This window comes from Mustela nigripes, chromosome 4 (assembly GCF_022355385.1).
Source record: "Mustela nigripes isolate SB6536 chromosome 4, MUSNIG.SB6536, whole genome shotgun sequence".
NCBI classification, from domain to species: Eukaryota; Metazoa; Chordata; class Mammalia; order Carnivora; family Mustelidae; genus Mustela; species Mustela nigripes.
Window position 1 is genome coordinate 76,144,970 of NC_081560.1, and position 26,702 is coordinate 76,171,671.

General features: G+C 42.8%; 1 protein-coding gene across 2 annotated transcripts in view; it reads right to left on the reverse strand.

Annotated features, from left to right (window-relative positions):
• Positions 1-2,387: 2,387 nt before the first annotated feature.
• GRM3 (glutamate metabotropic receptor 3) overlaps positions 2,388-26,702 on the reverse strand; it is a 226,577-nt gene continuing 202,262 nt past the window's right edge. The window contains exons 5-6 of one of the 2 annotated variants that reach the window (XM_059396940.1): positions 16,532-16,706; positions 2,388-2,550 (exon numbers count right to left, since the gene is read on the reverse strand). In XM_059396940.1, the coding sequence (XP_059252923.1) occupies positions 2,477-2,550; positions 16,532-16,706 (249 nt within the window). In that variant the 3' untranslated portion in view covers positions 2,388-2,476. The remainder of the gene's footprint in view (positions 2,551-16,531; positions 16,707-26,702) is intronic. The other variant, XM_059396941.1, reaches the window with a different exon arrangement.

Below are 26,702 nucleotides of genomic sequence, written 5' to 3' on the forward strand. Positions count from 1 at the left end.
GTTTATTCTCCCTCCCATCAGCCTAGCCTCAGTCTTTACCTTGAACAGATGCTCATTTGGGTTGCACGTATCTGGCACTCCCACCACTGTCCTCCACAGCAGGATGCTCTTCTGCCATTTACTGCCTTGAATCTACTATCCAGTCCTCCCCACCCATACCCCCAGTCCAGGTTCTTCCTTGAATATGAGTTTCAGAGACTGATTTGCACTGCTGTCTTTGAGCATCTGGTGACTTCTGGATGGATTGGTTCCATTGCTGACCCAAATGCATTCAGAAGGAAGGAGAGAATTTCAAACATCTGACTCCTCACTTTATGTCCTCCAAGCCCACTCCTGTTGGCTGTGTGCCATTGCTCACAATTGTTAGATTTTTTAAAAATAACATTGGTACATCCTAATGAACCAGGCCCTGATTATTGAGCCCATATGCCTTTTTCTTAAATTTGAAAGACAGAGATCACAAGTAGGCAGAGAGACAGGCAGAGGGAGAGGAAGGGAAGCAGGCTCTGCCCCATGCAGGGCTCGATCCCAGGACCCGGGATCATGACCTGAGCCAAAGGCAGAGGCTTTAACCCACTGAGCCACCCAGGTGCCCCCCGTGTGCCCTTTCTATCCTTGAGTCTCCTCTTCTTTCCTCTCACAGTTTTCCTCAGTCACCCTTCTTCCATTAGCATCATTTCCCGTCTTTATGGTCCTTAAAGGCAGGAACTACATCACATCTTCTCTCTGTCATGGGCTGAAGAGGCCTCCCCACCCTCCACCCCCCCGTAAAGGATAGGTCTATATCCTAACCTCTGGAACCTGGGAATGTTTTTTTATTTGGAAAAAAAGACCTTTGCAGATATGAACAATTTAAGGCTCTTATGATGAGATTATCCTGGACTATCCAGGTGGTCCCCAATGCAGTGACAACTGTTGTTATCAGAAGCACACAGAGGGGAAGCTAGACACACAGGAGGTGATGTGAAGATGGAGCCAGAGACCAGAGTGATGGGGCCACAAGCCAAGGAAGCTGACAACCCCAGAGGCTACAAGGGGCATGGGATGGCTTCTCCCCTAGAACTTCGGTGGGGGACAGCGCTGCCAACACTCTGATTTTGGACTTCTGGTCTCCAGAACTGTAAGAGAATAACTTTTCTGTTACTTTAAGTGATCCCATTTGTTGTAGGTTGTTAAATCAGCCGCAGGACATGAGTATGTTCTCTAGTCATGGTACATGGTGCAGGACCTGGCAGGAAGATAAGTTCTTAGTGAATTTTCCGACATTGAAAAACTATTTGTGACTGAAGGATTTACAAGGGGAAGTAGGAAAGTGTGGGTACGAATGAGCTAGTTTTACTTTATCCACAATTTCCCTGTTCATTCCTGCACTGAGCTTTGTAAAATATTCAAGTTTAGTGACAAGCATGTCACTAAACATGAATGGGGACTTCAGAAATGCCCTGGATGATAACATATCCTGCATTTTATTGCTCCATTTAGCTCTCATTGGTGAGCGTGTTTTTCCAATGGGTTGACAGGATGCTCTCCCAGCCTCCTTCCTAGTAACTTCCTGGTTAGTTTAAAATAGTTATATTAGGATAGTTTCCCATCTTTATGCTTTTGAAAATGAGAGCTATCCCGCCTTCCCTGGCAGGCCACAGTGCCTGCATTCCGAATGCAAGAACCCTCTCCTGACTATATCAGAGGCCGATTTGGGCAAATTCTGGGCTGCGGTACAGATGTGCTTAAAGAACCCCATATGTGTTGTCATCTGGCCACTGACATTGCCGGAGAGCTGTGGTATCATCAGTGAAATTCTGACCTTTGTGATCTCCAAAATCCAGATTTGCTCAGAACTGTCTAGAAGGGTTACAGCTTGTGTTCAGAGCACACGTAGGTGTAAAGAGAAGCACAATAGAAAATTACAGCTGACATTAAAAGTAGAAATAATCTAAAGTCAACATATTATTCCAGTTTCTTAGAGTGACTGAAAAAGAATAAGCCATTATCCACCATGCTGGAAAACCTTGAAGGTTTTATTCTCAGTATTTTTACATTAATACAGATGCTTTTTATCTTGTGCTGAGAAAAACAATCTGTTACACATAATGTAACTTTAATATACAACATAGAAACTCATCCTAAATTAGTTACAACAAGGACCTACAAAAAACTTCATAGGAAAAAAAGTTACCTAATATTGCCACCATATTTTTGTTTAGACGGACCCTGTCAGACCCTGTCACCAATGCTCAGCTCTGTAAACAATGGTTATTTCCGTGTCCCGGGGAATCGTTAATAATAGGGGCGCTAAAATCAGCCTAAAAAGTTCTAGCACATCACTATATACTGTACAGTCCTCAAAAATAATTTATCGTACTGTTTCTAAAAAAAGGTACTAGGGTTCTTTTGCTCTGTTTCCATATTCCGGAGCTGCACGCGAGCACTTTTGTCTAACAGTCTAAAAACACGAGAACTGAACTGGAATTCACAATCACAGAGATGAGGTGGTGGAGTCAAGAACTTCTCGCCCATTGCACACCGTGGGGACATAGGTGCTGGCAGAAGCTGGAAAACAAAACAGGTCAGAAAATTCAGTGTTAGTCGAGTGAGCCACGTAGGTGATGGAACAGATGATCTCAGACCCTTGTTAAAATTAAGTTCAAAAACCCATTTTTAATTTAACTTTGGGGGACGCCTGGGTGGCTCAGTTGGTTAAGCAGCTGCCTTCGGCTCAGGTCATGATCCCAGCGTCCTGGGATCGAGTCCCACATCGGGCTCCTTGCTCGGCGGGGAGCCTGCTTCTCCCTCTGCCTCTGCCTGCCATTCTGTCTGCCTGTGCTTGTTCTCTCCCTCTCTCTCTCTCTGATAAATAAACAAAATCTTAAAAAAAAATAAATAAAATTAATTTAACTTTGGAAAAAGATAAGTGATTTAATGCTGTAGTAGGCCAACCTTCTAAATGTGTTGTGCTCAAAATTCGTTTGTACCTGACACATACCTCCACTAATGTCATCCCTTGTGGAGAGTTCATAAACAGCATCATTGTTGAAAGGAGTTGCTTATGGATTTAAAATTAGCTCTGATAAGCTATAAATTGGTTAAGATAGAATGTGCAAAACTGCAAATTTCTTAAAGATTGTTAACTTAATTAATTTTCTCTGCAAATTTCTTAAAGATTGTTAACTTAATTATGGGTTTTTTTTTTTGGTTTTTTTTTAGATTTTATTTATTTGACAGAGAGAGAGAGATCACAAGTAAGCAAAGAGGCAGGCAGAAGGAGAAGGCTCCCTGCTGAGCAGAGAGCCTGATGCGGGACTCAATTCCAGTACCCCGAGATCATGACCTGAGCTAAAGGCAGAGGCTTAACCCACCGAGCCACCCAGGTGCCCCAATTAGTTACAGTTTTAGGACCTCAATTACATTTGCTTTCTCTAGGTAGTCTCATGAGTCATCTGTGAACTCCACTGCCTTACAGAATGGCTTGATGCATTTTCATTGCTCAAGTGGGTGACCTCTGTGAACACTCCAGCAAGGGCTGGGGTGCTGAGAACTCAGATTCTTAACAATTTTCAGAAGGGGTGACGTTCCAAAGGCATGAGGCTCTTGTTAATGACAACAGTGATGACAGTGTCAGAGTGTGAGTATAATACGCATGTGTATATTCATTCTGTATATGGCATTTAGTTTTCATCAATGCAAGGCATATCTTATGTTACTTTAAAGGTTTTGTTTTTATGAGAAATCTACGTACAGCTTTATCTTTTTACTGAATTAGAACAACAACAACAAAGGCAAGGAGCCCCATTCTTCCTAGGCTGTGCAACTATGTAGCCAAGAGAATCACAGATGACCTTACATTTCCTGTCAGAGCTGTCCATGTTGCATCCCTTGGCCTGTCCATGATGATATGCTTTGCTGAGAAGGAACTGATCCTCTTGGCTACCTGACCAAAGCCCAGGTCAAACTGATGTCAGCTGTCCCATACTTTAAGTACATCGCTTGGTTAATAATCATATAAGCTCATTTCCTGCTGAAGTATTCATGCCTGATAGTGGAAATATTCTTGTCCCATAAAATGACATTTTTTTCATACGATTTTCTTTAAACACAAAGGAGAAACTAATTATAAACGTTGAGATCATATGCTCAATCACCAATCTGGGGCACTGACGTCTTTCAGCAGGCTCCCCACCAGGGAGCCTACAACTCCTCAGTTTTACATTGATTTCTCTGCTAGGTGTGTAAGAAAAGCCATAAAGACAAGTCTCTGGGATTGTCTGAGGTTAAGCATAGTCCAGCGACACACTAACTCTTGGAGATATTGTTCCTTCGATCATTTGTAGGATCAGGTTTGATTTTCTTTACAGTATGATCCCACTAAAAATGTACAACTTTGGGAGAAAACATGTCTGTAGTGAAGAACACAGTGGGTGCTAGACAAATACTAGAGGGAAAATGATGATGATGATAATTTCAAATGTGAGGATTTTCCTTTACTCCTTATGAAGTTTCCTCCTACTTATGTAACCCTCATGAAACCTACTTATGTAACCTTCATGAAAGCTAGGGGAAGGCAAGAGAAAGAACAAGGGGAGGTGATGTCCAGCCATCATTGGGTGGAAATGTGGGAGGCCTGCCAGACTCCTCCATAGGTGGCTCTGCCTGTATTTTCACAATCAGGTGACCAAAGGGTAACTCTTGATCCCCGAACCTGTCCCCATTTAGTCTTCCTTTTCTTCAGTGCATGGTCTCACTCTCCAGCCAGTGACCTGAGCTGGAAGTCTAACAGTTCTACTTCCTTCCTGTTTGGTGCTTCCTCCCATGTCAAACCAGTCATGTGCCCCAGTCAACTCACTCCCCACATCCATCCACCCTTCTGTGCCTCCACCACCTTGGGCCAAGCCACCATCATGTGGCTCCTGGGACAGTTGTACCGCGGGCGTCTCTGTTTTCACGCTTGCTGCCCTGCCACACCTTCTCCATACGGCAGTGAGAGTTTATTTTGAAATGTCAGTCATTGCCCTGGGCTCCTCTGATGATCCCCTTTGTGCTCTCCTTCCTCCATATTTCACATCCCGGGGTGTGTCAGATCGTGCCTCTTTCTCTCTGCATTTGTTTCATTCTGTGATTTCTTCCCTCACTTTTTTTGTGTTTGTCCTCTAGCATGGAAAATCCCAGCAAGGCAGACCTTGGCACCGCCTCTGTCAGGAATGTTTTTCCCTCTTCCCATCACATGTCTGGCTTCTTCTTGTCATCTGCGTCTGAAATATTGCCTCCTGAAAAGGGCTATCATCAGGCCACGTAATTTAAAGAACTGACTAGTTATTCTCTGCCACATTACCTAATTTTAAAGCAGATTTTTTTTCTGGCCTATTTTTGTTGTTGTTGTTAGTGTCTTAAGTCTATGAATACTCTTGACTAGAAAATATGCTAGGCTCTGTCTTTTTCATTATTTCATCCCAATTGCTGGTCACGGAATAGATCCTCTCTAAATATTCTCTGAATGACCATTTAATGGCTGCATTTCAAAGAACAGAAGTTTCGAGAAGGAAATAATTTTTCTACCTGAAGAAATGACCAGAAGATAGGAGGCATATGGGCAGCCTTCTTTTGGGACAGGTAGGCCTTTTTGCTGCTCCAACCACACTGTGACATTGACCATCCACTACCCCTGCAGAGAGAGCTGGCTCAGGCTGTGTACATCCTATGTACATCCATGTGGCAAGCATGATGCCTTGGACATTCTGACTAATCTCATCATCTTCTCCAGGATCAAATTTTATTATTTCTGTGCCCATTTTTTATTTTCTGAGCTTGACGAAGAATCCTAGGTCATGGGGGGGCGGGGTATATATAGGAGAACCAGGGACTGATACGCTCATGCCCATCTGTGTTCATCTTGGATCAGTCTAATACCCTTCCCGTTGGCACTTTGGAAACCTGTGATATTCCCACACTATTCTGGAGCTCAGTGTCATGCTGTTCTTATGTTCGAGCTTACGATTTTTCTTGCTCACTGCATTCTAAATGTCTAAAAAATTCAGTGTATCTTGACTAGGTGGGTAGGAAGGACAGGGGCTACAGAGGTGGTTATGTGGAAAATCCCAAGTTATAGTTTCACATCAGGTTCCCCTGAACTCCCCCCCACCCCCATGTTGATACCATTATGGGAATCTGCAGAAGAACTTCAACTCACCTGCCTGCATCACAGGGACATTGAAGGGAATGCCCTATGTTAGAGTGTCCAAATTCTTTGCAAAGAAGATAAAACTCACAGCAATGGCAGGCCTTGATAATACACATCGCACGAACTCAAGGTTGTCTTACCGGAAATAATGACAGTGAAACCCTCCCCCACCCAGACTCTTTCTGTAGTCACTTCTTCCCTAACCACTTTTCAGTGTATTGAAGGGAATGGTAACTCGTGTTTTTCTGCTTCTCTTTTAGTGTTTCATCTGCAGCTTCTGCCAGTGCCTTTTATTTTATTATGTAAAAAATATCCTCATTTTTGTCCGTGCTGCTGAATATAGTAGAGGAAATTACTGTTTTATGAGTTTACTATCTCAATTACTTTGCCTTTCATAAATATTTTACATATGCCTCTCGTCTTAGCCCATCTGTTATTCCCCAAGGTAGTGAAATCTGGGGGAGAACAAAGTACTATCATTTCCATGTGTGTGTTTGTGATGAGCTTTTGCTATTATTCTAATGAAATTCTCATGAGGTTTTTAATGGTGTAAGTTTAGCCCATTTTCCTAAGTGCGGTTAAGCAAATTTCTATGATCCTAGTTTCTGTCAGAAACAAGAGGTATGGTGGCTTATTTTGGGCTTTGTCAGGGGTGGGGGGAGGCTGGCGGGTGAGCAGCAGTTGTTAGTCATTCCAGGCTAAAGTGGTGTGATGCAAAATGAAAACAGAAGATTGTAGAAAAGGACCCAATAAGCTCCACTGTTGATCACAAAGGGGCGATTCACACCCATCAGAAGGCAGATTTCACTTCACACACTTTGGGGAGGCATTGGAAATCAATGCAGCCAAGTGGCAGCTTTGTCTCGCACTGTGAAATCCATTTCTCCTCCACCTGTCATGCACAGGCTGGCCAGGCTGTGGAGAAAATGACCCCGTTTTTTCAGGGACCTGAGCCCTCAGTCAATGCTAAACATATTTATTTAATAGATTCTTACGGATGCCAAGTCTGTTAGTCATTTGAGTGGCTGAGACTTGGTTTCTGAGTGTGTTCCTCTAACTGTGTAATACAGCAGACTCAGGAAAAAAGGAAAACAAACATTTAAACAGAACAGACATTCTACTTTGTTCCCATCTGTTCTATTTCCTTGCTCCTGGTAACCCCAAATAATTTTTCCCAGCATGTTTGCTTGTTGAGATATTTTAATGCTATGGTCATGGAATTCTGTTTCCAACATCCGTTTGTTGCTTTGTCCTCCTGCTTTGTTATCGAACCTGTTTTCTTACTCATCACCTTAATTTTATTTGGGCTGGGGCCCCGAGGTCCCATTCCAGGTGTTCTGCTGATTAATACAGGTTATCTGCGCCAATGAGGACACTACTGCCCACTGTTTTGGTAGCCTTGCTATGTCAGATTTCACAGTGGAAGTTCTTAAGAAATGAGGCTAAGATTCTCTAGGTAATGGTCTTAAATTGTTAAAGGTAGATTTCAGAGGAAATCATCTTCATGATGATGTGGGATAAAAATCTACAGATCCAAGATCTGATTTCCAAATGTGGAGCTGGAGCTTATGAATGCAAAGCCTTCCTCATTCAGTGACTTATTTCTTGTGAGACAAGATTCATGGTAAGAGAAAATATGGCAGGTACTTTTTTATAACCCAAAATACAGTGTAATTACCTTAGCAACAGAAATTCCACTCGGTCTCCGACTAAACACCCCAATCAACTGTGACCATGATATACTATCATGCTTTCTTTCCTTTTTTAAAAAAAATATTTTTATTTATTTATTTTTTAAGTAGACTCAACACCCAGCCTGGGGCTCGAATTTGTGACCCCAAAATTAAGAATCACATGCTCTACCGACTGAGCCAGCCAGGCACCCCTGTCATGCTTTCTTTCCGGTCATGTTCTGTTACTCTCTTCCTCCCTGAAGGCGTATGAAAGTGGAAGGGCAATAAATAACTTGAAAATGGAAGGACTTAATAATTTTTTGGTGCTATTCTAGTTTGCATTCTTTTGGCTTCCTCTTAGTTGCCCAACATCTCTGGGTTTATTGTTTGTTTGTTTGTTTTTGTTTTTCCCAACATCTCTGGTTTTTCCTCTTTCTTACTCAAATGTGTTTTCAGGCAAGGAAAGGAAGCCCCTTCACCCTGAAGCTCAAACAGCTGGTAAGAGATGTATGTGTTGCTTTGTCTAGGGATCAGTCAGGCCACTGGTGTCCAGCGCTAATAAAATAATGTCAGGCCCTGGATGACTCAGTCAGTTGGACTACTGCCTTCGGCTCAGGTCATGATCCCAGCGTCCTGGGATAGAGTCCCACATTGGGCTCTTTGCTCGCTGGGCAGCCTGCTTCTCTCTCTGCCTCTGCCTGCCACTCCGCCTGCTTGTGCTCTCTCTCTCTTTCTCTCTGACAAACAAATAAATAAAATCTTAAAAAACAAAAAAAAGTAAAATAATGTCCGGCATTCGTCCTCCCTTCTAGGGCAGCTCATCTTGTCAGCTTCACCTTCAAACTACGCACAGCATCTGAACACTTGACTAGCTTCCATCACTGCCACCCTGACGGGAACCACAGGGTTCTCAGTTACATAGCTTCCTCAGTTACATCTCTGTCTGCTTCCCGTCCTCTGTCCTGCCCACAAGCCACAGTGTGGAGGGCAATGCTTTTACAGCTGGGTCATTCTGTACCCTTGGAGCATGTTTCCCAGTTCTTTCAGAGAAAACAAGTGATTTCTAAGGTCCTCCGGCTCTGGCCCCTCTCTGTCTTCCTCTCCTCTTATTTTCATCCTTGGTCATTTCCCTCTCGGACTTTCTGTTGTTCTTCCAGCTGTGGACTTTTGCATTTCCCCAGATACGGACAGGGCTCCCCTGTCCCCTTCCTGTCATGCATCTGGTCAAATGGTGCCTAATTGGAGAGGCTTTCTTTGTCCACTGTATAAAAAAGAGGGACCGTGTGTCCCCAGGTGGCTCTATTTGCCCTAGCTTCATGTTATTTTCTCCCTGTCACTTATCAAAACCTGACTTATTATGTATTCTCGGTTTGGCTATTTTTTTTCTTTACATCCCTAGTGCCTAGAGCTGAGCCTCAGCCCAAAAGCTTCTTGAATGAAGGAGTAAATTGTCCTTCAAATTGATCACAGTTACCGACTAAGAGTCCTTCTCCCAAAGCCTCTGACATTACTCTAGGTAGGGAAGATGTTAAAAAATGTTTCCTATATATAGGCATTTTCCCATTCTGAGGATATAGATATTTTCACTTATGAATGTTCTCCTGTGAATTTCACTTACTGGAAGGAGAAATAGTACAGAATAAATTGATGTGAGACTCTTTGCTTGCTTCAAGGAGCTGACCGTCTGAAGTCAGTGTATGAGCAGTATTTGACTATATACATATTTCCTTTTTAATTTAACATATCTACATAGTTGTGAGCATTGTACCATGTCCCCAAAGGTGTTAATAGATTTGGGGTTACATGGAAATGCATGTGACTTTTGGCATCTCTGGTTAAGGGGCTTTCTTTGGGGTACTGAGTTTCCATTATATTCAATGACACAGGACAGAAGGGAACTGTACAGTGTCATTTAATGCAAGAAAGTGAGGCTTAAAAAAACAAAACAAAAACAAATGATGCGGGGCACCTAGGTGGCTCTGTTGTTGAACTGACTGCCTTTGGGTCAGGTCATGAACCCAGGGCCCTGTGGATTGGGTTCCTTGCTCAGTGGGGAGCCTGCTTCTCCCTCTCCCATTGCCAGCCGCTCCCCTGTTTGTGCCCTCTCTCTTTCTCTCTCTGTCAAATAAATAAATAAAATCTTAAAAAAAATAAAAACCCCCAAATAAATGATGCTTACTTTTAACCTATATTGAAATGAGAGAAATTTTATCATGGACATAAACATTTAGCCAGTCACCATTAATGACATTGTTTTGTCTTCACCAAAGCACGTTTTCTGGGCAGCTTTGTGGCTAGCCCCTTGGGAATAGCACACGTTCCCTATGCACAGCCCGGGTGCGGGGTCGCCGGGGTCTCTGGTGGACATGATCTATGCCATTGAACTCCCTGGAATGGGCTTTTGAGAAAAATACACGTTCGCACCTTTGCCGGTAGAACAAGATGCTGTCATGTGTGGCACTGAAGAGAAGGCTTCTAATTTAAAAAAGAAATCACTGAACTTGCAGATGCTAAAGTTCTCGCTGTCAGAATCATCTCTGAGATGCATTTGGTAACTGAGCTGAGGCAGAAAATCCAGAGAGGCAGAATAGCCGCATAACTGCTTTCGAGAATTTTATCTGTGACTTCACTTATCAAATTCCTTAAAGTGTCTAACAGAGAGGGCTCTGGTTTTCCCATCCCAAAATGTGGTTAGCATTCTCTTCCAGCCTAAGTCCCTTTGGTCACTGTCATTAAAGAAGGTAGGCTATGTTTGCTTAGGGGAAAACCTAGTGAAATAGTAGAGGTAAAGAGAAAATGACTTAGGGGTTGCAAAAAGGCAATTGTGAGACAAACACAATGGAAATGTTAGGTAGAAGAAAGGGGGAGCGTGAACATCTGTTCCCTGATACATGCAGGGTTACTTGTGAGGGTCGGGCCCCCCTCTACTCCCGCCCTCAGGAGGATGGAATGAGGTTCTCAGGCATCTTGTGACTTTCCCCTCCAAAGGGAAACTGGATTGACCTCTCTCTGATGGGGATGCACTAGGTCTATTCTGCTTGGAAGCAGCAGATGGCTTAGCTTGCTGAAAACTCTTGGCTCTTCCTGGATTGGCCAGCAGGATTTATGTTTATAATATACTTATGCCTGTGGCAGAGAAGACCATCAATTCCGTCTGCGTCGCCAAATAACTTGCTAATTTTCCTGGCTGGTCTAGTACATAGTGTCATTATGGGACTCCCTTGACTGTCAAGTGCAGGCATTTTATACTCATTTTCTGGACTTGCGCTGTTAAGAAGGAACTTGGGCATTATGTGCCTTTTTTTTTTCTTGCATAAAGTCATATTCAGACTTGTGTAATGGCTTACCCCTTTTAACTGGGGTATCTTAAAAGGCCTGGCCATCGACAAATGCCAAGTCTGATCCTCGCGGGCTTGCTTTCAGTTGCTGTCCTTCTGTGGGAAATTAGAGTGTGAGTCTGGAAGACTGTTCACTTGATCTTTTTATACCCTTGCTCCTTCTAACGTGAAAATCCTTTGTAATAAAGAGTGATTCTGTTAATGAAGCCATTTGCACTTCACCACCTAGACAAGCTACTTTCTGAATAAGGTTTTGGCAGAAGAAATCAATCTCCATATGCCTGCGGCTCCTCTGGGACCCAAATCTGAACATGATTAGTTAGCAGAACCCTTTTGACTGTTCTTAATGATAATGGCGTGCATATCTCTGAATGATCACCATGAGCAGGAGAAACACACACGCCCACGGGACCAAGTCTGGATACAGAGTGGCTCGAAAGACAATTGGACACACTCCTGTTTCTCACCTCTCCCTCCCCGGTCTGCGCTGAGTAGAACTCGTATTAGTGTCCACAACATTCCGACCTGCACGGAGACCCTCGGGTTTTCTGCTGCATAACCTCACGCGTACACCCAGCTTGTGTCCTTCGTAATTAGGCAACTCTCCTTCCACTTGCAGCTTATGTTCTTGATGGCCTGTCTTTGGGAACCAGCTCTGGGAAGCCCTTGTGCTTCTGAAGCTGAACCAAGATGGTCTCTTCCTTCTCATTCAGATACGAAGAATGTTTGCTTGTGTGTGAACAGCATTACAAGTATGAGTTGAAGATTTTAGGGTCTTTGAGTTAAGTGTTATTTGAGGGAGTATTCCCAGTTTCAGTAAATGTCTTCTGTGTGGACAGGTACTTCTGTGCTAGAAATGCATTCTCTGGAGGGTGCCAGAGAGAGCTGGGGAAATCGTAGTTGCACGGGGCTGTGGCACGAGACAGAGGACGGGAGTTCAGAACACCTGGCCGCCTCTGAACCCACTGCCTGCTCCCTCCGTGAGGGTCCTCTCTGAGGCTCTCCCTGGCCCGCACTGATAACAGTGGATGAAGCAGGCGGCGTGGTTGAGGCCGAAGCTCTCAAAATATGTTCCTTGGGCCACTTCCATTGAACCAGCTGGAGTATCTGTTACAAACCAGATTGCTTTTGACCCAGACCATATGACTCAGCATATCTCTGGGTGGGGCCTGGGAACTTCATTTCAAAGAGGGTATTTTGTTTTGTTTTGTTTTGTTTGTCCTTTTGGTACACAGATATTGGGAGCCATTGGCCTAGTGGTGTACTTAAACGAGAGAAAAATGAATGTTACCTTCATTTTTATTATTTTGACTCCCACTGTGTATATGGTTAATCAGATACAGCTAAAATTATTTTTTTGGCACTCAGCAGGATGTAGACATTTCACAGACCATGAGTTTTCCAAGATGTCCCTAAACATGTCCTTTTCTCCATGCCTGCCTCTAAGTTTGGTCATGCTTTTCCATCTTTTTGGAGCAACTGCTCAGCTTTAAAATCCAATACCAGTACTTTGTCTGCTCTCAGCCACTTTAGCTGTGGTCAGGTGGCTCACCCAGGCTCCTACGTGAGGTGGCATTTCCTACTCTTGCCCGAGAATTAAGTGGGAATGAATTTGGCCGCACCTTCTGGCCTGGGTAACTTCTTGGCATTAACAGGATTGCTTGTGTCCCACCTTCGTGATTTCTGATAAAACTGCAGTGCTGGAGGAAGGCTTAGGTGAATGTGTCACAATAAAAATGGCCATGAATTATTTCAGAGGTGGGGGCGTCTATGTCCCTTCCCTCAAATTTGGACAGGCTTTGTCATCCTCTCTATGATTGCATATGACAAGTCGTCCTTCCAAGCTGTGAAGTCTGAGATCATAGTGACTGTGGGCCTCCGGCTCAGCTCAGTCTCTGCTGAAACCACAGAAGGACCTGGTCCAGGCCTCGCAAGAGCAGATGAATTGATCAACCAAGCCCTGCCTGCATTCTGGGCCCACCAAATCCTAAAATGATAAAGGCATTATTGTGTTTTATTTTCATTTGTATTTTTTTAAAGGTTATTGCTTTGAAGTCACAAAGCTTGGGGGAAGTTTGCTATGTGGGAATAGCTACCTACATGTATGTATGTGTTGTGGGGTAACCTTGATGCTGCACTAACATATTCTCATCAACACATAGAGTTGTTGGTTTTCCATCTGGAGGGATTAAATTAGAAAACCAGCAGCAATATTGGTAACAATAATTCAATACACTAAAATGCTTACATAATACTTAGCAGAACATAAATTACATGCCAACTAAGTAAAACATATGCTTTACCTAATGAACTCGGAGCAATTTAAGGATATTTCTTGATTTACAAAACCGTGTACTTCCTGGCATTTAGGAAGGAAATGAATATAAATTGAGCTGATTATTTAATGGAGGAAACAGGCACTGAGAATTAAACCGGTTGCTTTAACTGTCGTCATAGTGGGTCAGTAATATGTCCATCCATAAACTAGGTCCCAGAGACAAGTGTCTTTCAAACTTCTTTGGCTGCAATTCACAGTAATAAACATTTTACCTGGACCTTGTTTACATACATCACCTCTGGAGCAAACTTCATGAAATACTACTTATCCTTATTACATATAATGAACTCTGATATATTTAATTTTTTTCTTCTGAAAACTGTTGGCCAAACATGCTCCATAAATTTCACGACCCATTAATGGGTCCTATACTACAGTAAGGACAACACTTGTCTAGACACTGAGTTTCATGGGACCAGGACATCTATCCTTTTTACCACTATGTACACAGTTGCTTAGATATTTTTGTTGTGTAGAAGGTACTCAAGCATTTAATGAATGAGTGGATTCCATGAGTGACTGTAGTTCCAATTTCTTAAAATGGGTAAGATATTAATCACAAGTCAGGAAACCCAGTTTCGATTCTTGAATCATTGTATATCTTTGAGAGGTACCTCCTATATTTTCTCATCTGTGAACCAGAAATTGTAATGTCTAGTACTCATGGGATAAAATGAGCCCACAAGTAAAACTATTTTAACTGAAAGATAAAGAATTACAAATAATGGATTAATGTATTTATTACATATATACTTTGAAATGCCCAGAGGTATCACATGAAAAATTCTTCACCTTAATATTTTAATACTACTTCATTAATATAAATTAGAGAAGGACTATTTTTAAAAATGAGGTCTTTTCTTAAGAAAAAAAATTACTTAAAATTTCATTGCGTGAAAAAATTGTTCTAAAATGTAGGGCTGGGTAGATGCTGACTTTGAAGAATTAACTGGGCCGCTCAGAGATTAGCATTCTGAGTGAAAGATTAAGCAGATCCATTGTGATCAACAGACGTTACGTTTGTGTAAATGGATATTTTTGAAATTCTGAAGAGAGACTTGGTTGGGTCAAGTGCCCTTGTTATTCCTGGAGGAATTTGTTAATTCCTGTATATATATCAGGAAATGCTGCCATTTGAAAATTACTGAGGTCTGCACGTATATGTCTGTGGAAGATTTAAGGAGTTTGTTAAATTGTTTGAATAACAACTAGGAACTCTGAGCTCAGAGAACGAGATGACTTTTTCTCGGAAGTGTATCTTGCTGCCCAGCCTAGGGGAACTTTCCTATTCTCCCGATAAAGCCTACTATGGACCTACGTTCCCTGGAAATCTCCGAGCTTGCAGTTTGAGTCAAGTGGCCCCATCCAGTGGTTTGACACACTGCCTTTGAAATCAGAGAAACTGACTCTCAATTCCGGTTCTGCCACTTTCAATATGTGGGATGCCGGTTTCTTGATATTTGGCATTGTGCACATTAAATAGGGTACGGCACAGGTGCACACGTGTGTATAACCTTGAGCACCATACCCAGCAGATAGAAAATACTCAACGAATGACAGTCCCTGTTTCCCACTCTTATCATTGTTGTTCTTTGTTATTGCCAATTCTTTCTTGTCTGGACTCGCTAGCTGTAAGAGTTGGGCTCTAGAAAAGAGATTTGTTTGCTCAGAAAATAAGCAGGTTTCTCTAAGGTCCAGGGAAAATCATTTTACAAGTTGTACCATGTCCTGGGACTCAACCATGGGGAAGCCTGGCAATGGCGCCTGGAAAGACAGTCACATCCCTATCTCCACCCGGGAGTGGTAGATACAAACGGTGCATCCTGGAAAGCCGCCTTTCAGCCAGCAGCCTTGCCTGTGTTTGCTGGGGGAAGGGCAGCCCTGTTACAGTTCATACTTTGTTGCTGAATCTGGGGCACTAATGTGATTGCTCACTCTGTGGTGCTGAGCTATTTTGAAGCATCCTTTCCGATCGACTCAAGGCAAAAACGGTGAAGTAGTCATTTGTCTCTGTCACTCCAGTCTTCCTTCCCCCTCCTGTGGTTTCCCCCTCCTCCTTCCTCCCCTTCTGTCTGTGAATTTCTCAGGCTTTGTACCACAGAGAAGCTGAAAATGGCTTAAAAGCCTGTCCCCTTTAGGTTCCTTGAGCCTAAGAGTTACGTGAGTGATTCACAAAGGGGAGTATTTCAGGTATTTGCAGGTCAGCAGGGGAAACCACCATGAACTGGTGGGGTTCCTCTGCTGTCCTGCACTTGACACTGCTTCTTTGCCCGCCTGCGACTGAAAAGCATCGTGTCACTGAAGCAGGAGGCAGATGTACTCCAGCATTTTTCAAGGTGTGTGTCGTGGGAACACATTAGCCGGTTTAAATGTGGTCGACTACATTTAAGAAACAGTAAATCACAGCTAAACAGGCTGCCTGGCTGTACAGTTTCTTAAGACAAATACTTCATGTTTAAGGAGGTGCTTTGAGCTTCCAAAGTGGTATTCAGGATGTACCATTTTCCGTCTTACTCAGTCATCTTCCCTTTTTAATTTTTCGTGAAGCACCTTCATCATCTCGGTGACATAGAACATCCTTTACAGAGCACCAGTCTAATCCACCCCTCCAGACCCGGGAGTAAAGTGGAACTGCAAAAGGTAAAGTAAGGTGCTCCAGGTCACCCCCTGACCTGGTCACAGAGTCAGGACTAAGGAGTAAGTTCTCAGACCCCATAGCATGGCCAGACACCCTAACTGCCCCTGTGAATTTAATGTTTGTCTTCCCTGCTGGACCGCATGCCCTACCAAAATAGGCGCTTTGACTCGTCTACTCCCCTCTGTATCCCTAGGACCTAGCACGACCCCTGACTCATGTGGTTGAGCCAAGACTTACGAAAATGGAATTGAGATTATTCATGGGGATGGCCCTTTGTTGTCCCCATCTGACTATGTCCTTGGCTTCCCCTCTGAGCCTGATGTCTGTTCCAGGGCTGGTCACGGATGGGTCAGCACCGAGTTCCGTACTTACACTGAGAATACGTGGTCCCAGTTCCGCTGACACTGAACCTGTTGAGGTGCAGTCTGTGTGTGACCACATTCTTCTGCGGCTGGAACAGTATGATGTGCACCTTGGGTGCGAACAGGCAGCCCAAGACCACAAAGCCACTGAGGCTGACGGAGATGCACATGGTGGTCGTCTGCACCTACAAGAAAGGGTTGTCTCGTTAAATGTCTGGCTGCAAATTCAATCATGTGGCCTACTAAAAAGAACACTGAGAAAAGACCAAACTAAATAAGGAAACAAAACCAAACAAAAAAACAAATCATCCCCAGTTCTGTTGTTAGTATAACCAAACCAATATAATAATTAAATGGGATCTTCTGGGCTTGGGATGTTCATGGAAACATCGCTGAAGATTTGTAAGCAAACACATTTGTGTCGGGTGCTCCTGAATGCTTGCCAAGACTTTACCCGGATTTTCTTGTTTTGTTTGTTTTCTTCTTTATATTTGTAGAAAGACATTTCTGCAGAACCCCCTAAGTCAGAATCCTGAATAGTAAAATATCAATATTCAGTGATGAACAGACCAGGTTGCTGATGGTTTCAGTCCATCAAGCTGGCTTGTTTAAGATTTTCTATAATCATGAACAAATTGGGGTCTTTTACACTTTCCTTCATCTCTCTTTTTTTTGGCGGGGAATTCTGCCTATCAGCCATTGGTTTCCCTACTCAAAATCGGGGAACATTGTCAACTTTCTTCTGGGGTCTCCATCTTTAGTTATTTCATTGGCACCTCTCTGAAATTTTGATACATCTGGTACTCCCTGCTCAATCATTTTGTTCTCTAGGCTTCCATACACCTGTTTTTGACAGAGAAATTTCTGTTGCTTCCTCTTTGCCTCCCCTGAAAGTACACCTCAGAACTAGGTTTTATCATCTTTTTTTCATTCGTTGACTTTCACTCTTCATCTTCACTGATCTCATCAGCTGTCCTAACTTCAGCTCCCATACATTTTCTGGAAAATCCTAAATTAGTTTCTATATATTTTATTGCTTTCAGTACTGAAAAACAGAAATTAATTATTTCTTGTTTCAGTTTCTACTCAGAGGAGCTATGGTAAATCCTAGAGTAATTTTAGATGTCTTTGTCCTCTTTCTCCAGGCAATGCTATTACTAGATAGCATAATCTCTCATGCCCTAAAGTGTCCTACCTTCTTCCCTGATCAAAGAAAGCTGAAGACTGAACAATTAACTGGAGAAGCCACATAACGTTAGAAGGCTGCATTCTGTTTGTGACTAAAAAAAATTCAGGTTATACTTGTAGCGTAATTCTTCAGACTCTGGGTTTACTTTATATGCTAAAAGCACAATCTGTCTTCTCTATTTTAAATCTCTTGTCCCTTTTAACTGTCCTACTTGGCCCCTACATTACAGGCTCCTTTCCCTTTTGCTAACTGCTCAGAAAAGAGTCAACTATCTCATTCCACGATGTAAGAAACTTGATAAATCATAACGGTGCTATTTATAGTAAGTCCAATTTCTAGCATAATTTGTTTTTATTTTTACATAGATAAACAATATCAGGACTGTATTCTTCTTTTAGAGCTCCACCCCTCCCTCCTCAGCCTTGACTATGGAGCTGACAGGAGAGATATCAGATATTATAATGAGGGCAAGGCATGTTCCGATGTGCCAGTTTTCAAGGAAACCTTTTCTAAAAACGTGCCTTTAACGTTGAAACTTTCCGCACTTGAAGACATTACAAGGAGAGGAGAGGTTTTTATGAGGAAGATGTATCGGAAAAGTTGTGCTATGAGTTGTAGACCCTTCCTCCGTGAAGGAAGAAGTTTGAGCTTATTGCCTCGCTTTGAAGACCTAGAGAGGAGAGCTTCCTTATGGCCTTTCATGGAAGGTTTAAGGTTTTCCTTGTGGGAGGAGGATGCCCTGGCTTGGAGCCTGTTTCCTGTCTCAGAAATCTAGAAGATGAGAAAAGGCTAATTACTTTCTTGGCACAGCTTGCTACTGTGCAGAGACTGTCCTTTACTGTAAGAATTTATCAGAACAAAAGATATGTGAGTCCCATGCGTGTGCAAGATGGGCCACACTAGAAAGAGCCATCATGGGTAGTCTTGGGCTCGTGTGGAAGAGTTTGGAGTTCTTCCTAGAAAGAGGTCAATGGCGGGGTATAGCTGGGTGCCCTGGGACTGAGCACGGAGCCCCAAGGGACAACTTAAGGTAGGATTTGCCAGTCAGCTCACTCAAGGACCAGCAGAAGAAAAGAAAGCAGCTGGAAATTTCTGAATATTGCATGAAAAACAGCCCTTAGTTACCATCAAGGATCCTAAGAACGTGTGTTTAAAAAACACGGAGATCACAAAACCATCCAGTTATGTAAGAATTTTCTAGCGTCTTCCTTATTACTTTTTAACCAGGACTGAGAGGGAAACAGCAACTGGTGGACTGGGGCGTGTGAACAAGGGGAAAAGTCAGGGAGTGCAGGCTCTCTGCCGGAGGCAGGCCAGACTTTGGGAGAAAATGAGGATTGATGTTAAGTCAAGGTATGGTTTTGATAATTACACAGGACCAGGCATTTTAATTTCCTCGTAGAGACTATTTTCCACTGAAAATGACTGTAGAACAATCTCACCTAAGAGCACATACTCATGGGCTTGCCAGGGTTGTAAGCATTTTCATTCATTGCTTTCTCCCCAGCACCAGAAAGGGGCCTCACCTGTGGTGAACGAGCAGGATTTAAATGAGCCCACTGGGATTTTCTTCCAGGGGTGGGGACTTATTACTCTCACCGAATACTAAAGAGGCAAGGGGCAGCAAAACTGAAGATGCATGTTGATCATAGTTTATACAGCATATTACTTATTTTTTTTTACAGAGTCCAAATTGTAGCCTCATAAATTCATGTGTCCAGTTCCTTTAATAAGTCACACCACTGCAAATTTGTCTTGATCTATAATTCTTCATGGTGCTCTGCTCTCACCTTCCTCAAACTCCCAGCACCACTGGACATGGTTAATTACTTCCTTCTTTTTGGCTTCCTTGACAGACTTCCCTACCGCAAGTTCCTCGCCTTCGTTTTCTTGTTGGCTTTTTCACTTCTCCTTGAACTTCGAGTGCTAGAATGTCCCAGACCTCAGTTTGGATTGTCTTTTCTTCACCATCTCTTTGAGTTTACTTAAGCACCTCCTCTGTTCATGTAGTTCAAATATTTATTACTAGTTCCAACCTGTCTTCTCGGCCTCCGGACATAGATTCATTTGCTATCTTGGCATATTGTCTTGGATACGTAGCAGGCATATTGGGATTAATAGGTAACCAAAACTGATCCCTTCCTCCAAGGGTCTCCCCTTGAGTAAGTGACATCAAATCCCCGCCAAGTGTGCAAGCCCAAAACCTGGGAGTCATGCTTCATTTGGCCTTTTCTCTTACACCCACTCATCCAGTCCAGGAAGTTCCATTTGTTCCTTTGGAAGACAATTCTCCATCATCACTGTCTGTGCGGTGGTCACGTGACCCACTTTGCACAGCCCATGTTGAGTGGAGTTCAAGGAACCAGAGCCAAAGCTGACCCTCCGGCTACCACTATTGCTTTCAGTCATAAAGTCTTAAAGTCAGCGTCAACAAAACTGTGGCGAGCTAATGCGTTACCTTTTAAGTAGAGTTAAATCTCAGATGATACAGTCTTTGACAGTTTCGGCAATGAGGTCAGAATGGCTTTTTCAAAGAGGAAGTCTGAGGGCCTTAGGGGCTGAATTAACAAAATTTGAGAGAAGTACAAGAGAATCAGTAGCAAAAGCGTTGACCAAATTCTATGGCCAATGAGGCAGTAATAGTGCTCCCCTTATTCCCAGTTAATGAATGAGGTGGATCTGGGGAAGGGCTGAGGGCTGAGTGACCGGAAGTAGGTTCAGATAGAGCGGCCGGATCAGTGCTGTAATTGCTGCTAACTCTCCCCTAGGGTATGGAGCAGATTTCCCTCTAATCTTTTTTTTTTTTTTTTAAGATTTTATTTATTTATTTGACAGAGATCACAATAGGCAGAGAGATAGGCAGGGGAAGGGGGAAGGGAGAAAAAGGCTACCCGCTGAGCAGAGAGCCCAAAGCGGGGCTCCATCCCAGAACCCTGAGACCATGACCTGAGCCGGAGGCAGAGACTCAACCCACTGAGCCACCCAGGCGCCCCTTTCTCCCTAATCTAATCCAGGTCCTGGGTGGGCAGGAAGTTCAACTCCCTATCACATCAAACTTGCAGAGACATGCTCTGATACTGAGCATGAAAGGAGAGACCCACAGAGAAGGCAAACTCTAGGTGAATCATCTGCACTTTAGCTGATTCTCCTGGGAGCTGAGGGGGCCGGGTGCGTAAACTCTTGCTGAAGAAGAATGGCAACAGCTGGGCCCTGCTAGGGCTCCCTATAGTCTCTCCTGCCAAATTTACATCCATTCCAAGATGACAAAGGTCTCTCAGTTTTGTTTTGTTTTTTTTAAAGATTTTATTTATTTATTTGACAGAGACCACAAGTAGGCAGAGAGGCAGGCAGAGAGAGGAAGGGAAGCAGACTCCCTGCCCAGGAGAGAGCCCGACGCAGGGCTCGATCCCAGGACTGTGGGATCATGACCTGAGCCGAGGGCAGAGGCTTTAACCCACTGAGCCACCCAGGCACCTCCGTCTCTCAAGTTTTTTTGCAGCAGAACCTGGTAGCAAAAAAGGAGCTTCGCCTGTTTGCAGGATTCCTCTGAGACAGAAAAATGCTCTGGAAACCATAGATGAGGCAACTGATTAGTATTTGGGTTCTTACTGACTTGGATTGGATTTAAAATGCTGACAGAGGGGCTGCATTCCAGAATGAAAGAATGAAAGTGACACAAAGAAATCTAGATGAATTCTTGTGATTGGCTGTGGCACTGGAAAACATCCCCAGCCCTTTGGCTAAAACCAGGCGAGACTCTGAGAGATGTTATCAGGATGAGACAGCAAGTGCCCCGGATTAAGATGGACTTCTTTAAAAAAGTCACTGCTGCTCAAGTCAAGGCTGAGTTAGCCTAAGTGCACAAACCATGTGCTCCAGGCAGAAAGTTATCTCCCTCTGGCTTCTGAGTCAGGGAGTTCCCAAAGTTGAAATGAAGTGACAGTAATGATGATCTTGCTGTGCTGTCTAGGCTTTGGGGGGTTCAGAGATACTGGATCTTTGTTCTGCTGAGTTAAGTGTAGCTGCTGCATGCTTAAAATTGAAAGCTAATGTTCTTTACTCACTAGTGTGGAGATACTCTTTCCCTCTGCTGCTGATGCCTCCTTCACCCACCACCCTGATTTTAACTGCTTTAAGGAGAAGGATACTCGGGTTTGTCTCTCTTTCTCTCAAAGAATAGTTTAAATAAATCCTATGATGAACACACTATCAACATTTTAGATAAGGACAGAATCAATAACAGAGCTGTGGTAGGACAGAAATAATGTTTGGGTGCAGTATTTTTTAGAAATAAAAATGAATGCTAAAAACCTATGATGGGGGTGCCTGGGTGGCTCAGTCAGTTAAGCATCTGACTCTTGGTTTTGGTTCAGTTCATGCTCTCAGGGTCCTGAGATTGAGCCCTATGTCAGGCTCTGTGCTCAGTGGGGAGTCTGCTTAAGATTTTGTTCCTTTCCCTCTACCCGCCTCCCACGGCTCACATGCATTCTGTCTCTCAAATGAAGAAGTCAATAGTTAAAGTAAACCCTATGATGAACACACTCCCAACATTTTAGATAAGGACAGAATCAATAAGAGAGCTGTGGCAGGACATAATCAGTCTTAAGGCAGATACTGATCCTGTGTTGAGGCTGTTTGTACAAGGGTCAGCTAGCCCCCTTTATATTGCCTAGTGAAAACTGGGGCCTGGGGCACATCCCTAAATGCTGCACTCTGGCTACAGCTGTGGCTGTGGGTAGTAAAGTCCTTTGTCTCTGAATCGGCAGTCCCGTGTCTTCTGCCAGCATCCCTGAAGCCTCACAGTCTAACCTGGTAGATTGCAAGATGGGTAAAAACCCCTGGCAGTTCTTGACAGGTTCCGTCTCCACTGTTAATATTCTTCCATGTAATGGGAACATCCACCGCAGCCACCTAACCGGTCTCCCCGCTCCTGCCTTTACCTTTAAGTCTGTGTCTTCAGCAACTTGATATATTTTGTTCTTTTTTGCTTAGAATGTGAGATCATACAATGTGAGATTATCAAACTCCTCTGCTTAAAATCTTCCAATGGTTTCTTTTTCCTTATAGATGAAATCTAAACTGTTTTGCTCTGGCCTGTAAAGTCCTACATGATTTAGCTTCCCTGCCTACCTCGCAGAGAAAAATCACTCTTCCATCTACTCATTAAACTATAGCCATAAATACCTTGCTTTTCTAAGAGTTTTTTTTGCGTGGGTTATTCATCCTTGCTGTTTCTTTTAAGTAGCACATAGACTCCCCATTGCTAACTCCTTCCCATCCTCCAGCAGAGTATTATGAAGTAGACACTAGCAGGCGTGGCAGACAGATTTTGAAAGACGTTGAGATTTGAAATATTTCTTTTAAATCTTCAAAATAGAAAACATGGGAAAACTGGAATGCCCTTGTGAGTATTTGAACCTTGTCAAAATTCCATTCGCCTCCAGAGGCTCTGCTTACTGTGGGGAAAGTGCCCACCTGTGCCACACCCTGTAAAATCCATCTTCTTGAGATGCAGAGTATGGTCCTTTGTCCAGCAGCATCTCCACTACCCGAGAGCTCACCAGAAACCCAGATCTTGACCTGCCTCTTTTCTTACTGAATGAGAATCTATTTTTTAGCCAGGTATGCAGGTGAGCTATGTACGTTGAAGCTTCAGGAACACTGCAGTGACATCACCCCCTTTTTCTTCCATCACAGCCCTTGAAGCACTGCATGAATTACCTTGGATTTTCCTGGGTTCGTTATTTCCTCTCTATCCCTATCCTTCCCTCGCTCTCACTAGCCTATAAGTTATAAACGTTATAAAAGGTGTGTTTGTGTTGATAGCTCTATCTCCAAGGCCCGTAATAAGTACTCAAATATTTTGGGAAGACTTGAATGAACAGAACACTCCATAATTACTATTAAATCCTTTATGGATGATTTTCCCCCAAACATGACCTAGCTTTTATTTGTATCACTTCAACTGTAATTGGATCCCTGATGACTCAGTCTTTGATTCTTATGCTGTGATACAGAAGGAGATGGCCTGGATATTTCTCAAAGATGTTTGAATTTTTGGATTCTTACCTCAAGTTCTTGCTTGCTAGGTCTTGGATGCTTTTATAGTTTCAACTAGTTTTGCTTGTTCTAGACTCCATTCTTTCAAACTCATCTGCCATATTAAGGATAGATAAGTTTGGGATGTAATACGAAAGGCATGGATTTGTATTGGAAAAACTTGTCCTACTATTTCTTACCTGTGCCACAGGGGAAGTTAATTATCCTCTGAGTTTGTTTACTCACAGGGATACTAACATTTGCCTTTCAGGGTGCTAATGAGGATAAGTGAACTCATATATGCAGAGTATTTAGCATAAGGTTGAGGGTTGATCAGTACAAGTTCCTATCTTTCCCTCTTACTTCTCATCATGTCACTTTTTGCCTGAGCCAACAACCAACCAAAAGAAAATAAAAATTTAAAAATAGCAGGACCTCAGAGCCCTTACCGATTATTTAAATGAATTCCTCTGCCTGTTAAAAATCTCACCAAGTGGCCAATTTCCATTAGTTTCTCACTAGACTCCTCCTCCAAAGCCATTTTCTACTTGAGTAAGACCAGTATTCCTGTGTTCTGCTTGGTTCATTCCTGTCTTGCCTCCAGAATATTCCCTATATGCCTTATATTCTCTAAGCTCTGTAACTGCACTTTCCTACCAAGGTACAGTGTGAACTCCCTCCTCTTGAAGGAGTATTCCTGGAAAGACCATTCTTACTGATCCAACTCTTTTTTCAAACCAGTAGGCATTTAAGAGCTTGTTTCACCAATTTAATTATAAATTCTCCTGTGTTAATCTTGAATTCTTTCATGCTTGTTAATTTTTTTCCCATCTGGGATATGAGCTTTTTGAAGACTAGAGTAGTGCTTTATACTTATTTATAATTCACAATGGGTGGCAACGTACTGAGTCATAGACCTTGCTGACTGTTTGATGGCCAAACTCCTACTGGCTGCCTGTAAATATTTGGCTGAGTACTTTTCTAATGCTGTTCATTCTATCTGAAACACCTGGTCTCCCTCTGGGACATTTTAAATCTCATTCTTGTACTGGAATTTCTAGAACAGTGGTCTCAAGTTCAAGTGCTTATAGGTTCATGCATATGCCTAAGTGAAGGGAGCCAGTTGTAAGATTCCAGGATTGCTAGCTGTGTGCTCTGTCTAGAGGCATAAACACCAAGGTCTGGCTCAATGTTGCATTCAGGAATTTGAGTCCGTTAAGAGAAACCAAGAAGGGGTGCCTTGGTGGCTCAGTGGGTTAAGCCTCTGCCTTGGCTCAGGTCATGATCTCAGGGTCCTGGGATCAAGCCCCGCATTGGGCTCTCTGCTCAGTGGGGAGCCTGCTTCCCCCCCCCCCACCGCCCACTGCCTGCCTCTCTGCCTATTTGTGATCTCTGTCTGTTAAATAAATAAAAACAAAATATTAAAGGAACCAGCTTTTTTTAAAAAAAGAGAAAAGCCAAGAATTTGAATATTTGTATAAAATTCCTCAGTTTTCTAATTTTGACAAATATTTCAAAGAATTTCAAAACAGCACATGCTTTACCTAAAGACATCTGTGAGACAATAAGAGCATGTGATTCAGTAGGGCAGTGGTTTTCAGGCTTGGCTGCAAATTACTCCCTTGGGGAGCTTTGAAAAATCCCATTGTCTAGGCCACAGCCCAGGCCAATTAAATGAGAATCTTTGGGACTGTGTTCCAGGTACCAATACATTTTTTTCCAAAGCTACCCCATTGATTCAATGCACAGTCGAATTTGAAAACCAATGTGTTGGAGTCTCCATTCTATCTTCTTGTTTCTTTTGCAAATTTAGGATTGGAATTATTTGCAAGGAGTGAGGCCTCAGATGATTTCAGTGTGATTGGATTGGGTGCCTTAATTAGCTTGGACCCGAAAATGCTCTGCAACCTCTGCCCACTTGCTTTAGGCCACATGGTAAAACTTTTGGTATCGTCTGCTAATTCCTTTGAGTCAGTTGATCTCCTATATTGCTATCCTGTGATAGGAAAAAAGTCATTTTTTTTGGTCTTTTAGAAATAAACATTAATTCATTCAATAAAATTAAATTTTCATAATGCTATTTGTTTATTCTCAGTAGTATCATCTGCTCTTTTTTCTTGGTAGCTTTTTGGAGAATGAATAGTTTCAAATCACATATCCAGGGTTAAATAATTAATATAGTAATTGGTTCACAGTCTCCATACCCTAAATCATGTCTGCTGAAGATAGCTTCCTAAGAACTTAAGTCCTTCCAGATCTGTAGGAGTGGCTGCGAACGTGTAGACAGAGGATGGAGAGGGCAGCAGTAAAATGCATTAGCTCTAGCTGTCCATCTTAATCCCCACTCTCTCAGTTCTAACCCCCTTGTGGCTCATGTGATATGACCTTTGATTTTGCTGATTCAGTCCTGATGTTTTCTCCACTGACACATTTTCCAACTTTTTTTTTTTTTTACGGTGGTCGTAGCATGCCTGACCATTACCCCAACCCTGAACTTAAGTTATTTTCCCTGTTCTTCCTTTAGTTTAGTCTGTAGTTTGAGTCACATGGTTACGAATCATTTAAAAGACAAGCAACATTGAGCTTTGCGAGTCTCTTGAGGCCATATTTTAAATAGCTTTGTCTTCTTTTTGAGCTGCAATATTCAAGATTTCGGTAATACAGGAATTGCTAGTAAACAGAAGATTTGGGGACGGTTACAGCCTACAGCAGCACTTTACTTTGTAAAATTATGAGGTAACAAGGAAATGTTTTGCCTCTGGAAAACTTTATGACAACTTAAGAAATATAGAGAATAAAACCAGTTGCCTCAAGAGAAAAAAATTCTTAAACTCACTCCTCAGAAGATACTAAAATCAGAAATATATGCAAAAGTAACTGATGGATGGTTTCAACAATTTAAGAAATTATGGTAGAATGACAAACTGTTTCGTTCAGAAGAGAAGAATTATAT